The sequence below is a fragment of the Telmatherina bonti genome, assembly GCF_933228915.1.
Source record: "Telmatherina bonti genome assembly, chromosome: 6".
Classification (NCBI taxonomy): Eukaryota; Metazoa; Chordata; class Actinopteri; order Atheriniformes; family Telmatherinidae; genus Telmatherina; species Telmatherina bonti.
Window position 1 is genome coordinate 28,443,754 of NC_136624.1, and position 15,489 is coordinate 28,459,242.

Consider the following 15,489-nt stretch of genomic DNA (forward strand, 5'->3'; position numbering starts at 1 on the left):
TGCGTCAGGCGCGTCCACATAAGGCCCCGCCCACTTAGCACCATATTTGGAAAACTTCCCAGTCCAAAGGACGCGGGGCGGAGCGATGACGCCACCTGTCTCTCAATGGGCTGTGGGCTCGTGCACAGCCGGCGTGAAGAGAAGAATTCAGAGAAGCGGAGTCGCGCGACAGGCTGAGGAGCGCACCGACTTCGAGATTCACAACTTTCCCAAAGTTGTGTGGAATCATGGAGCTACGTGGGGTCACCTTATTTCTGTTTTTATTTATTAACCGAAAATTTATCAGCGTCCAGTCTAAAGAACGTAAGTATTTCTTATTTTCTTATGTAAAGAAGATGTATAAAAACAGAATAAGTGTAACTCATCTCATGAATCAGGACGTTGGAATTTGCTTGGCAGTTTTAAAGCTTTTACATTTTCGCCATGTGCAGCTTGAACTCGCTTATCTAACAATAAAACTTTATGTTTTTTTTTTCTTTGATTTTATAGACTAAGTGATAATACCAGCCTGCCTTGGCAAATGAAACAAGAGAATGGCACCAGTATGATGGTTTAACATGTGACAGTTTTTGTTTCACTAAGGGTGCAGATTCATGTATTTCTCCCGTCATGGCAATTTAACAGCCCACGCCTTTCTCAGACATTATTAGTCCTGCATCCTGGACGTGGAGGACACGCTTAGCAAAATCCTGAATCAGACCGACATGCTTGATTAAAATGTCAAAGCCTGGCATGTGCCCCCCATAAAACTGTAGCCCCCAGAGTTTAAGGCAGAGAATTTAACAGTGGAGTCAAATCAAGCTGTTTCAACCCTTTTAATAACCTAACAACGAATAAATACATTTAGAAGGGGAATCAGTCTGTTAATTTATTTCTGACACCCCCCCCCCCCCCTTTTTTTTTTTTTAAAAACTTTTTTTCAACTTATTATAATGTTTAAAGTTCATAATATGTCCTTATTTTTACATTAGTCATTTGCTGGGCTTGTACTTGTCATAACTATGTCATAAGTTTTTTTCCTCTTTGTCCCTGCAGAGGTATTGCTGGATATGAGAGCTTCAGGATCAGAGTTGGGATGGTTGACGTTGCCATATGGGAGCGGGGTGAGTATTTATACCTCAACAGGCATTTTTCAGACTCTGGGTTCATGACTTGAGACTGTTCTTCTCTTATAGAAGGACTTGAAGTGAGTAAGCCAAACTTTTTCTCTCAAGAATTTTAAACCTGCTTGGTGACGATAACTGAGGCCTGTCTGCTCATTCAGCCCACTAAAAAAGCTCTCTGGGAGAGATGGAATGAGCGGCAGCTCGGTGAGGTTTGGCAAAGCTCAGCTAGTCTTGTGTTAATGCTACCCTTTCATAAAGAGATTATGAATACCATTAAAATGTCAAGGTTCAACCTACATTTAAATTTATAATACCAAAGTGCATTTTACACAGACACAGGAGATTGCTTTTTTTACTTGGCTAAACCATAAAACTAAATTTTAAGATGTTTTTTTCCCTCCGATTTCCTTTTTGATTTAGAGATAGTACTAACAAGACAATGGGTATGACAGAAAACCATAAAGTTCAAAGAAACAAAAACAAGAATGTAAAAATCTGGTCCAGATGTAGAACTATCCTTCTCATCCCTATCTATAGTTCAGTGGCTTTCCATCTAAAATAAGCAACAGGACATGGCCAGTTGAAGTGTGTGGGCTGTTTTTTGTGACTGTTTGCAAAGATTTAAGGATGTAAGGATTGTCATTGTACTGTGAAGGATTTCCTCTTGTCTATCCAAATGAGTTGTGTGTTTCTACAACTTTGTCACATTTATAAAATATACTTAGATTTGTTCTGGGACGAGTCCTTTTCCTGTGGGTTTTCCTGGTTTCATCATTTTTAACAGTTTAGAGTCAAAATCAACTAGAAATGTAGTATAAATATAAATTCCCCAAACGACAAACATGTTTTTTTTGGAAAACAAGCAAATTTAGCTAACATTTCCTTTCTTTTTTGTAATAACCACAGTTATAAACTTTAAGCTTTTAGTTGTTCCATGAATCATACCTGAACATCTAACATATGAGGTGCTAAATTTTAATAACAAATTAAGCCTTTTAGTCTTTTAACTCTTCATTGCTTCCCTCTCATAAAAAAGCCTTAATTGCTGCCAACTTGACTGCCATGCCTCTTGCAGCTCTGTGCTTACAAAGCTTGTTTAACTGTCATAAATGTTAGTTGGTACTCTGCCGTAGTATTTGCAGGGTTTATGTCTCACATGCATGCACCCGTCTGCGTGTGTGTGTGTGTCAGTGGAAAACCACACACGTTGTGAGTGCCACACATGTCCAGGCCAGTAATCTTAATATACGTAAAAATGCTGCAACTCACTTCAGTGCTTTATGAGGGTTTTTTTTAGTGATCATGAAACAAAAGAGGCATCGCATCAGTAAAATGTTTTATAGTAAAGAACAAAGTGCACAAAGCTTTTAACTTTTCTTTATTTACCAAATGATTTATGTGATTAAGCGCTGATGACTTTTGCCCCATAAACTTATTTGTCTCCTCTTTCTTTATCTTCTTCTTGTCCGCAGTGGGAGATTGTCCAGACGGTTGTAAACGGCTCCCTTTTTTATACCTACAGTGTTTGTAGCATAGACTCTCCTGATCAGGATAACTGGTTACGCACAACATTCATTCAGCGGCGCCCAGGAATCAGCCGTGTCTCTGTGGAATTGAATTTTGTTGTGCGAGACTGCAACACTTTTGACAATGCTTATGTGTCCTGCAAAGAAACCTTCAACCTATTCACTTCTGAGGCCGATGCCGATGTGGGAACCAACTTCCGTAAAGGCCAGTTCCGCAAAGTGGCCACCATTGCTCCTGATGAAGTCACCCGGGGCCGTGTGCTCAAGGTCAACACAGAGATAAAGACGGTGGAGCAACTGTCGAGAAAAGGCTTCTACCTTGCATTTCAGGACATGGGGGCTTGTGTGGCGCTGCTCTCTGTCAGAGTATTCTACAAAACTTGCCCGTCCACTGTGCAGAGCTTGGCATCCTTTCCGGAGACGGTGGCAGATGCTCTGAGGAAAGTGGAGGGTTCCTGCGTGAAGAATGCCATCAGTCAGACTACCCCACACATCTACTGCACAGCTGAGGGTGAATGGGTGGTTCCCATGGGCCAGTGCCAATGTCTCCCAGGCTACGAAAACACAGGGGACTCCTGCCAAGGTAAGCACCACCTGAAGTTAGCCATGCACTCAGCTGTGTTTGCTTTCCTTTGAGAGCTGTAACAAATTTGTCAAAGAATTAAGAATCACTACACAGGAAATTTGATTTGTTTGCAAATCTGCATGTATGTCAAGCCCAGCAAGAGTTGCCATGGGAGACAGATTTAAAACTTAGAGGAAATTTCAACAGTTTCCCATTGATGCTTCATCACACCTTTACCTGTTGGCCAACAGCTCATTCTTAACATAGCTCGTCTCTCACGTTTCAGGAATGTAGTTTGCATGAGACACTGTTTCACAGATAGCTTAATGGCTTGAGGGATATGTACAGCACAAAAAAAAGGCGTCTCAGTTTATGTTCACATTTCAGTTTTGATAAGGAGCTTTTATTTAAACACAAACACAACAAACAGAACCTCATATTATGTAGAAGTTGGTTGAAAGTTAAGAAATAAGCGCTGTTGATTTATGCTAAGGTAAAGTATGCAGCAAGTCTGTGGTACTCTCAAGAAGGAATTTTTTAGTTGGTTAAAAAACAAAAATGACACAGCTGTGGCGCTCACACTCCTGTTTGTGTGGAAGTTGGCCTGTCCTTTGGCATTCTGGGGTGTGGTGTGGTGAACTGTCTGGAGGAAATGTGGGAGGAGAGAGGGTACAGAGTGAAAAGGAAGGAGGGAGGAAGGGCCCAGTGTGTTGCGGGGATTTCTGAAAGGAATTCTTTCATCCTCGCGTCACCTACATACACTAGTGATTGACTAAAGGAAGGGTGGTGTGAGTTTGCCAGAATGACTACCTGAGCGGTGTGTCTTCTCTTTACAAGAATTTGTTTTGAGGAGGTTGCCAGGCAACGGGAACCACAGATTGCAGGGCCGACGTTGACACGCCTGCCTGGGCTTAGACTGAGTCAGGCTGCGGTTTATGACTCCTGATGGTCTGAGCTACCTTTACTGGTGCAGTTTGGTGTGGTTTCTCCTTCTTCCTGTAAGCAGGAAGAATTTTATGTTGTCTGAAAAAGAAAAAAAAAAAAACGGCCACGATTGGACTAAGTGATCAAAATTAATCTTTTCACTGAATACATTTTGCTGTCTGAATTCTTCAGATTAAACTTTATTTTGTAAATAAAAATAATTTCATAGTTTTACTTTTTTTATGGAATGAGATGTTTGTAAATGGGACACTTGCGTATTTTGCTGCAATATACAGAATGTTTCCGTATTCGAGGATTGTGACGATAACCTGATTCTCAGCCAAGCATCTGAACAGGAAGTTGGCACAATAAGAGAGGAAATATTTATGACAGGAAAAGACAATTCCAAAGCCTGGATGATCACCTGATTGTTTAGATGTAAAATAAAAACATGTTACCACATGAACGAAACATGAGGTTCGCATTTACCACCCAACTTTAATCTAAAACTCAAAATCTCATTCCAGTTTCATGACATGTAGAGAAAGTGATATCCTGCTGGGCTCATGGCCTGTGTGTGGAATCCACTGACGAGCCCAACTGTTGTGTGAAAAGGAAGCAAAGTGAGATGAGGAGGAATGCTGACTGACACAAATAAGCAGGTTGTCCTTGGTGTAGGGAGCAAGTCGACAGTTGGTCCATGAGAGAGGTTAGTTTCGTGGCTGCTTAGTTAGGTGTGGAGTGTAATTTAGTCAAGAGGATTAGTAGAGCAACAGGACAGCTGTTAGCCAATGACATGCCCCACTCAGACTCCTTTTTGCTCTTTCATCCGGTTGTTAAGACACACTACAAGCGCACTAATCCACGTTCCCACTCATTAGAACAATGAGTCAGTACAAAGAGAGAAAAGCAGGTTCAATTATTAGATGCACCAATGCGGAAATAAAGTCTTTTATATCTGAACTGTTCTTAAGGAAAGGGTTGGACAATTATAAAGCAACCTCAAGCAACAAGTGAAAATAAAGTTGAATGACTGCACATTTTTTTTTGGTTTTCATCTTTGGCTAAAACAAATCTACGCTAAAACATTTAGATTAGAGTTCCTTGTTTTCAAAGTTTGCCTCAACAATGTTTGTATTCTTGCACTGCACACATGCTGCCATTTGCATGCTGTATAATGACTGATGCAACATATTTATGGCACCACTCCATCCAATCTCACAGACAATGGATGAATAGGGTTGGAGTTTCTTTAGTACGTGACAGAGGTCCTGCTGTTCCAGCTCAAGATGAAATGGGCTGGCCTCCTTTTCTTATTCGAAATAACCTCGGCTACACCCCCACTGCCGCCAAGTGACTCCCTAGAGAGAGCTTCTGTTGGTGCACCAGACCTTTGCCCCCTTCCCCCAGCTATTCTTCTCCGTCCCCGTGACTGACTCAACCTGTTCCTTCTCCTCTAGTTCAACAGTACTTGGGGTGCAAAGGTCCTTCTGCTTTGGTGATGAAGTAACAAGACTGTGCCTTCAATTTAGGGTCCATTCTATCTTTTCTCTTAGCTACCAAACAGGCCCAGATGAAAGGCTGCTTCCCAAGGAGACAGTTAAATGAAAGCACAAGAGATAAGACGTTGCATGAGATTACTGCGTTTTAAAAGGAATAAAGGCCCTGCTCCACTCGGAAAATATGCGGATCTGCTTCCGTTAAAAACATAGAACACACTCGTCTCCAGCTTTTCCTTTCTCTGCTTTATTCAGCCTTGCGTGCTGTAATCTGTGGCTGGTGTCAGGGGGTAAACGGAAGGAAGGAAGATGGAAAGGAAACGCCAGCCTTGCTAAGAACTGCAGTTCTTGCATTCTGATTTTTTGTCCTGTCTGTGTGTTCATTAACCTCCCATGCCCTGGAAGGCTGGTTATCTCTGCACTGAAATGTGTATTACAACACTTTATGAAGGTCCAAGTTACCGTTTCCTTTAGTAAAAACAAAAATATTACCAAGTAGAGAAAATGAACTGAGAGTTCACAAGGGGAAGGTAGATCAGATCACCTGACGGATTTACTGCCCTGCTGCTTTCCGGTTGACACTGGCAGCGCGACCTGAGATCAGGCCTTCGGGCAGAAAAGGCGAGTGAAGGCAGATCGTCAGGGAAATCCCTTCTCATTCTCCTGAATACAAAGACTCGGTGATTATACGTTGCTCTCAACAAATGTTTCCTGTTGGGTGGAAGGGTCCGGACTCACAAAGACAGCCTGATTGTTTGCCTTTTGATCAGTCATTCCTTCCTCTGTTTGTCTGCTTCATATGTCATGTTTAAAGTAACACACACCCTCTTTATCTATTACAGAATGTAAACCAGGCTACTTCAAACCATCTGTGTCGAGCGAATTATGTCACGTTTGTCCTGATAACACCAAGCCCTCTGCAGCCGGTGCCACTGAGTGCCTGTGTGAGGAAGGTTTCTTCCGCTCCCCATCAGACCCTCCATCCTCAGCTTGCTCCGGTATGAACCCTACTCACTGCTATTTTTAGTTAGAATCAATGTTTAGCTCATTGGAAGCATTTTAGTGGTTTTTATTTGACTGTCCTGTGTCTTGCGCTTCCTCTTCAAGCTCCCCCAAGCGCCCCTCTGGATCTCACTTCCACCACCTTGTCAGCAGAAGGCCGGCTGCTGTTGTCCTGGAATCCACCACTGGTGACCGGAGGCCGTCATGACCTCACATACAGTGTGGTGTGTGAGATCTGCGATGAGGGTATTTGCATTCCCTGTGGTGAGAAGATTCAATTTGAGACCGGTCCTACAGACTTGCAAGACACCACAGTCATTGTTAGTGACCTGGATTCTCACCTCAACTATACATTTACTGTGGAGGCTCATTCTGGAGTGTCACAGTACAGCACCAAGAGGAACTCTGCAACCATCACCACTGCTCTGGATTATACTGGTAAGATTATTTTTGAGAGTTTGACTTTGATCTTATGTGTTTGGGGTCAGACGCTACTTGTACAGGGTTTTTAATCTGAAAATTAAGAGAAAAAAACCCACTATATGATTAGGAAGATGAAGTTATGACATCTGTTTTATTTGTTAAGTGGAGCCGACATCTTCAATGGTCTACAACAACATTTGGTTTAGAGAATGAAAAATGTTTTTCTTTAACTTACAGGACTTTACAGAAGCATGAATGTAGCCTGAACCACTAAATCCTGGAGGCTCTCATTTTCAAATGTCCTTTCAAAAGACTATGATTAGTCGCTAACCATTATTTTCCTTCCTGTCTCTTTGCCGTCTGTTAGAAACCCCCAAGGTGACTTCGATTCATCTGGATGATCGTAGCCCCACCAGCCTGTCTCTGTCCTGGACTCTGTCTCGCAGACCTCCAGCCCACATTAATCACCGCTATGAGCTTATGTACCGCAGAAAAGTAAGACTGAAAGCTTTGTGATATTTTCTGTTTCTTTTTTCTCACAAAGCTGAAGATGGAAATGTTGAGTTCGAACAGAGATGAATGTTGGAATTTAAATGTTCTCTTTCCAGGATGTTGAAAGCGAGCGCGATGTGACCACCTACACTGTCCTGATTTTGGAGAAAAACTCAGTCCAGATTAGTGATCTCACTCCAGATACTACTTACATGTTTAGGGTTCAGGCACTGAGCCCTGAAGGCACCCCCGGTAGCTACAGCATGGAGCATGAGTTTCATACTTCTCGATTAGGTAACAGCAACCTTAAAATCCAGACAAGTTGACATAGTTTGTCAAATATGTCTCCATTCAAATGTGTAGCTCAAGATGATAAATGTTTGTCTCTCTGTGATTTACACAGCTGAATATCAGATCCAGAACAAGTCCACCATGGTGATGGGAGCAGTTATTGGAGTGGCTGTTGTCCTGCTTGTTGTGGTGGCCTTACTGCTGCTGCGTAGACGGTAGGTTACAGCACACTTCATAACCACATTCAACATGTGTGTCGTTCAGATAAATATTATCTACAGACCTGTAAACTATGTGATTATGCACCACAAGGTGAAGTAATGACGGACGTTAGTTCAAGGAGAGTTTATGAGTAATAACTGGTGCTGCTATTGAATACACCCTTTATCTATTTCAGCTGAGGCTGACCTGCAATTACAGAGAAGCCACTCTGTATTCTGTGTGGTTCTATACTGATTAATCTTGTTTTTCACTGCTTAGGAGACTGAGCTCCCGTGGGAGAAGAGGACCTGAGGATCCCTACTTTTCTACAGGTTAGTAAAACATGCCATAATCCTGTATCTTTTTCCCATAAAACTGGACATACAATTTTATTTTAGCATAATATTCTGGTTATTGTGTGCTTTTCAGATCAGCTTAAGCCTCTGAAGACGTATGTTGACCCACATATGTATGAGGACCCTAACATTGCCATCCAAAAGTTTGTCACAGAAATCGACCCAAACGCAATCAGCAAACAAAAAGTCATCGGTGTAGGTAAGAGCACTTTAAAATAGCCCAGATTAATTTAATGAAATCGCTGGAGTTTTTCCAACATTTCTTCCTGCTTTCTGTCTGCCAACCAGGAGAGTTTGGGGAAGTGTTTCGGGGTGTGATGAAGACTCAGAAAGGAGAGGTGGCTGTAGCCATTAAGACATTGAAACCTGGCTATTCAGAGAAACAGAGGCAGGACTTCCTAAGCGAGGCCAGCATCATGGGTCAATTCTCACACCCAAATATCATCCACCTGGAGGGAGTCGTCACCAAATGTGAGTCAACAACTCCAAGCTAAAGAGTAACAGCCACTGTACATTTATATCTGCAAGTTTCTTGAGTGATTTTGGTCAACATAACCTTTGTCTCATCTTTCAGTTAAGCATGCCATGATAGTGACAGAGTACATGGAGAACGGAGCTCTTGACACATATCTGAAGGTATGTGTGTATTATGTCATCAGCATAAGAGGGCCTAAATTAACAATTTAAAAGGAGTGAAGAAAATCTATTTATGTATTAGTTTCCTCAGTGTATATTTCTACAATAAAAAGAACAACAATTGAACATTTACCAGTGCGCTTGTCTTCTTCAGGATCATGATGGAGAGCTTCCCTCGTACCAGCTTGCGGGAATGCTACGAGGAATAGCTGCTGGAATGAAATACCTCTCCGACATGAGCTATGTTCACCGGGACCTGGCTGCAAGAAACGTCCTGGTCAACAGCAAGCTGGAGTGTAAAGTGTCTGACTTTGGCTTGTCACGTGTCCTGGAGGATGACGCTGAAGGCACTTATACAACCAGAGTAAGTTTATCTGCCAAATTTCACGGGCTTTTACTGTTTTTAGTATAGTAACAAAGTGCATACTGTTAATAGTGTTTCAACTCTCGGGTGTCCAGTTTGAGGCGTTAGTCTTTCATCCCTTCATATTTCCACTCCCTGCTCTTATTAAATATAATTTCTTGATGGTTCTCCTCTGTCAGGGAGGTAAAATCCCCATCCGCTGGACTGCCCCAGAGGCCATTGCGTACAGGAAGTTCACATCAGCCAGCGACGTGTGGAGCTTTGGTATTGTCATGTGGGAAGTCATGGCATTTGGAGAACGACCCTACTGGGACATGAGCAACCATGAGGTATGCTTCATCTGCCACAAGTCCTCTGGTTGCGATGACTGATAGTTTTGGCCTGTGTAAGGCATGTGGTGCAAGAAAGCCACCTGATGGGGAGAGTATAGTTTCCCACCATTCTTTTCAAATTTACTGTTAATGTAAACATTAGTGCACAGCAGTTTATTAGCCTGTTGCCTGTTCCAACTGACTGTTGATCATAAATATACCTTCAATGCAAGAGCTGCTTTCTTCCTCAGGTCATGAAGGCTATCAACGAGGCTTTCAGGCTTCCTGCACCGATGGATTGCCCTTCTGCCATCTACCAGCTCATGCTCCAGTGTTGGCAGCACGATCGCTCCAAACGGCCTCGCTTCTCAGACATCGTAAACATTTTGGACAAACTTCTCAGAAATCCAGAGTCTTTAAAAACCATCGCTGACTTTGACCCACGGTATGGATGTTAGTTTTTGTTTTAAGTCTATGTTTTGGTAGCAAAGTTACATTGATTTAATAAAAAAAAAGTGATGAAAATAGAGGTACAATAGTGTGCTTCACTCATCTTTAGTGCTTGTATTATTAAAAAATATACTAATCTAACCCTAATTATGAATCATTTAGGACACATGCTCATAATGTAGTTTTGTTTCAGTCCCTGCAAAAAAAAAAGTGTAACTATCTCTTGGCTGGTGTTTTAGTAATTCTAATGTCGGCTTATGTTTGATCATTTCTGTAGAAGAATTTAAGCTTTTACCTTGTGAAAATTACTTAAAATATGCTGACATTAAAGTGTAATTCTTCTATTTCAGCACTGCATGCACCCATTTTAAGTTGGTGTAAATGATAACTAATCTGAATATCTGTTGCTCTGTGTAGCGTGTCCATCCGGCTGCCCAGCACCAGCGGCTGTGACGGAATCATGTTCAGATCTGTGCCAGAGTGGCTGGAATCCATCAAGATGAGTCAGTACAACGAGAGCTTTGCCCGCGCTGGAATAACCACCATGGAGCAGGTGCTTGCTTTAAGACACGAGTAAGTGCTCACATTGCACAGGTGCAGCTTTACAAAGCTGTACTGATTCATCTGGCAACAGGCCGTATTTTTATTACTTACACAGGGAAAGTATTCAGGTCTCAGCTGGAACATTTGTTATCTAGTTTGCCAATGGAGGAATACGCTGTTCTGCCTGTACAAATGTCATTCCTCTCATTCCCTGCTGCTCCGTGGATATTTGAACCCTTTAAAGCATTTATCCACAACTGGTGGCTATTTATTTAAACTATTACTGTCACTATTTTCACTCTCTATTATATCTGTTCATTACTTAACAATGTCAGTCATGTAAAAAAAACAAGAAACTGTAGCCTTTCCATTGCCACTGTTATGTCCATATGCACTCTGAAACGGTATTTGTTGTTTCTTCCAGAGACATAAGAAACATTGGAGTGCGGCTGCCTGGTCACATGAAGAGGATAGCTTACAGCATCCTGGGCCTGAAAGACGAGACTAGTTCCCTCAGCGTGTTTGCAGTGTGATCTAAGCATTCCTTTAAATCAAAGTGCACTGACCGACCATGCCATTTCACTCATGGACGTCTAGGACTGCGGTGTGGGGGTGAAACTGAGCAACGCTGCAGGTTTTTTTTGTCTGTGGCACAGTGTTGCGTGACTGAAGATGACCCTACAAATTACTCAGAAAGGACTGAGACCAAACACATCCATGTACTATATGATAAGAAAAGATGATAATTTATCTTTATATAAAATGTGTAATATGTTGAACATATACAAGTTATGTAATGTAGGGAATAAAACTAAGTCTTGTGTTTGTATTCACAGAATGACTGAAATTTTTCAAGGCTCTTTTCTGGCACTCACTTTATCCTGCCAGTGTCTGTCAATCCTTCAGTCTTTTTCATTTTCTGTGATTGATGAGGCTTTCATAGAAATTTTGGAATTGTTATTCCACTCAGGGCAAAGAATCCCACATTTTTTATGTTTGCAGTTTGTCTCTTCATCACACATCTCCATGTGTCTGTTTACATCACTTCTTAACACAACTGTTAATTTTAATTTATTATTTATTTTGTTTTATATTTATGTCATTTATTATTTGAAAGAACTGATCTGGTGCATGTGCATTGCCAGGTGGTGTAATTTTGCCTTTGAATAAAAGCAGTGTTGCCATATGACTGGATCTCTCTTTTTTTTTTCTTTTTTTTTTTTTTTAGGTGTTTGTTTTCAGCTGCATGCCTCACGGGGTGCAGTTGTGATCAGTTTGTCAGTCCATCTACTTTGGTTCAGACTTAAATATCTCAGCAACCAGTTGAATAGCCTGCTGTGAAAGTTAGTATAGATGCACGGGAACCATAGATCTTGTACATTTTTCAGACGACCTGCTTTTCATTTAGAAGCATCAATATCTGATAGCTTTATGTACTTAAAAAAAAACTTAAAGTTTCAATCCAATGATTGTATTTTTCTTTACCTGTTATTTTTTATGTAATTAGTGCATAACATGTAAGAAAAAGAAAGCATATTTTTATCACAAAAACTTAAGCATATGTGGCTTCTTTAATGATGAGATTTACCTAATATTTATTATAACGTCTACTGGTGAATTTTCTGACTTTTCAATGCACTTTGTGCGAAGTTAAAGTTAAGTGATGTCATCAGAGAGCAGTATTTTAAGTTTATGTTACTGGCATGGCTGTGATTGCAGAATACTGCTTGCTTACGGTAAGAAAAATTTAAGGGGGGAAAAACAGTAAAACTTAAATGAGTCACCTGAAAGTATTACAAAATGAAGAGACCCATAAATTGTCCAACTATGTTCACGTGGAAGGCTTGTTTATGTTGGTTCCAAATAACCTTTAATAACAGCAGAAGGATATGCAAAACTATAATAGAGAGGAACTTTTTTTAAAGTATAAAACATATATAAAAAAGTTTGTCCTCAACATACTTGTCATTACCTGAACATGCATACATAAAAAGTGTCATAAGTTGGTCTAAAACGCAAAATTGTTTAAACACACACGCGCATACACCCCTCCTATTTTGTTATGAGGATTTAGTAGCTTCTGGCTTCTTAGATAGAAGACTGAAAAAGATGCCCGCGCTGTTGTGGAAAATGTGTTGAATTTCCCTCCTGCCATTGCCAGGGGTCCTACTTCCCAAGACACCATTTTTAAAGTTTACTTTCACTTAAAGGATTCCTTTATTCTCTGGATACAGAAACAGGGGGAATTCACATCAACTCTTTTTTTTTTTTTTTTTTAAAGAACTCCTTCAATGCCTTCATTCAGTGGACTGGAGTTTATTTAGATTTCCATCCATCAGCTTTCACGTAAATTTGGATAAGTTGTGATTATACCATGCCTGAATAGCAGTTGTTCTGGCTGGTACGGTTGGATGCTAATGGCCCACTGTTTTTATATGTAATGGTCACACAAAGAGAACTTTCCACTGTACATGTACAGATCAGCAAGTCCAGACAACGTTTGGACATGATTTGCCAAAGCTTGCCTGGAACTGAAGTAAAACATGATTTCAGAGGTATTTCCCCACACCTTACTGTAACGGAGAGAACAAAACTCTGACACCCCCCCTATGCACACACCACACACACACCATATAATTAAGCTAAAATTTCAAAGACAGGTGTGGATTACAGTCATTTCTGATCGAATTTCAAGTGAGATATGGACTAATTATTTGTTGTACACTCGTGATAAGAAAAGGGTTAGCTCATTATGCATGCGTCATATTTATGTGTTATATTTAATACAACTGATCAGGAAACAACATAAACAGGAAGTTTAGAGTAGCCTTAGGAGAAAGCATGGGAAAAGTGATTCCAATTGTGGCCCGAAATGTTGGTTTTTAAAACTAAAAACTTTGTCCTATAATGGATTGCAGTGATCATTTTTTATTTCTGAAGTTTATTTTTTAAAATTTCTCGACTTAACATTAGGACTTTCTCACAACTGAAAACCTGCAGGAATTTGAGACTTTGCTTTGCTTCAATTTGTGCTTGTTTGTTGATGGTTGCCATTCAGATGCAGTGTGACTTTGCAAGATAGAGAAGAATGTTACACCTACACATAACTGTGCTCCATCACCCCAGCCGCTCCACCGTGTTTAAATACACGCATGCACATTTTGCTGACACAGTGTCATTCTCAAGAAAAACTCCTCTAAAATGTTTTTAGATTTTACCTGTTGCTGTCTGACATAGTCACCCTTTTGTTTTAAACTTTAGATTGACATTAGGCAGTATGTGACAACAGGTAATTTTTGTGTGTCCCTTCACACAAAGACATTTCCGCGCCCCTTTTCTCACATATACACAAAGATTCACATGATGGTTGTTCTGGGTGCGGCTAAAAATGTTGGACCCCTAGACAACAGTCCAACAACAGTTCTGACACATTAAATATCAACAATCCATGTCATATTCCAGGCTCATTGAATCATTCAGTCCAAACCACATCCACACCCACCCGCAGTAGCACCCACAGATTCCCAGGAGCCTATAAGAGACTCTGAAATGCTGACAGCTGGAACACTGACAAAGTGTAATTTGCAAGATTAAAGACAAGGATAATCCTCTTCCTTAGCCTGTATGGAGGATAATCAAGGTAATTTTTCTGAAAATCAAGGATCATTACCTCAACAGAACTCTGAAGAACAAAGTCTTACAGGTCAGATTAATAATTACAGCTGTAAATATAATTATTTTGTTGTTGTAAATAGTGTAGCCATGAAGATTTTACCTCAAGAAAGGAATATTTAATCACCAAGTGTTTTTAAAAAAAGAAATCAATGGATGTGAACATCTGTTAATCATTTCTCAACTTTTTAACCTGCTTCAGGCCATTCATATCCAACAGGAAAGATTCAGGTAATTGGAGATATTTTCCAGTTCACGCTTGATGTGAGTGAATTTTCTCCAGAGGATGTCATTGTCACATCCTCCAACAACCTAATAGAGGTCCATGCTGAGAAGGTGAGTAATGCAAACTTCCTTTTGCAAAAAGACAAAACACAGTCTGGAATAGAAACGGCAGGGTGATACAAATGATGGTGTACAGAACTGTTACACATATTTTCTTGTTTAAAATGTGGTTTGCAGAGTAACTGCTAATCAAAGTAAATATCTTATTCACTTATTGACTTATTTATGTTCCGATACTTCTTCCTTTTGCTATGCAGCTGGGTGAAGATGGCACTGTAAAAAATACATTTTCCCACCATTGTAAATTACCATCAGATGTGGTGCCATCATCTGTGAGCATGTCAATGGAAAGTAGTGGGGTCCTGACTGTGAAGGCTCATAGGGTATGTCACTGCTTAATACATTTACATATCAAATAATAATAATAGTAATAATAGTAATAATAATAATAATAATAATATTTAAGTAATTCTGTGACTGTTTTTCTTTTTCAGCAGATATAACATGAGCTGTTAACATCAACCTCCTATTAACGACAGGATTTTAGCGACCTCAAGCGATGATTGATTGAACTACTTGGTGCAACATTTACGGAAAACCGGAAATACGAGCAACAGCCAAAACGCTTGGATTATCGTTCATTTTGAATGAGTCTTCATCTTCTTCAAAACAAAGCAGACAAAAAGTATATCACCAATAAAATTACTTCACAATTACGTAAAATTATATAAAAAAGAACAAACCTGTGAACAATTTCCAATATTAATAAATTGATAGATGTTAATAAAAGAATAAAAATATTAAATACACTGCTGTACTTAACTATTTTTGCTGCGCTGTCTC

At 40.3% G+C, this 15,489-nt stretch overlaps 1 protein-coding gene across 1 annotated transcript; it reads left to right on the forward strand.

Moving 5' to 3' along the window:
• The first annotated feature begins 216 nt into the window (after positions 1-216).
• Positions 217-11,731, forward strand: epha2a (eph receptor A2 a). The gene is made up of 17 exons (XM_079241513.1): positions 217-303; positions 1,036-1,103; positions 2,579-3,215; positions 6,463-6,618; positions 6,728-7,060; positions 7,413-7,540; positions 7,654-7,831; positions 7,941-8,043; positions 8,309-8,361; positions 8,459-8,584; positions 8,674-8,856; positions 8,960-9,021; positions 9,176-9,385; positions 9,565-9,714; positions 9,948-10,141; positions 10,564-10,719; positions 11,114-11,731. Exons 1-17 carry the CDS (start codon positions 228-230, stop codon positions 11,220-11,222), a joined length of 2,922 nt encoding a protein of 973 aa, XP_079097639.1. The 5' UTR covers positions 217-227; the 3' UTR covers positions 11,223-11,731.
• Positions 11,732-15,489: the final 3,758 nt, after the last annotated feature.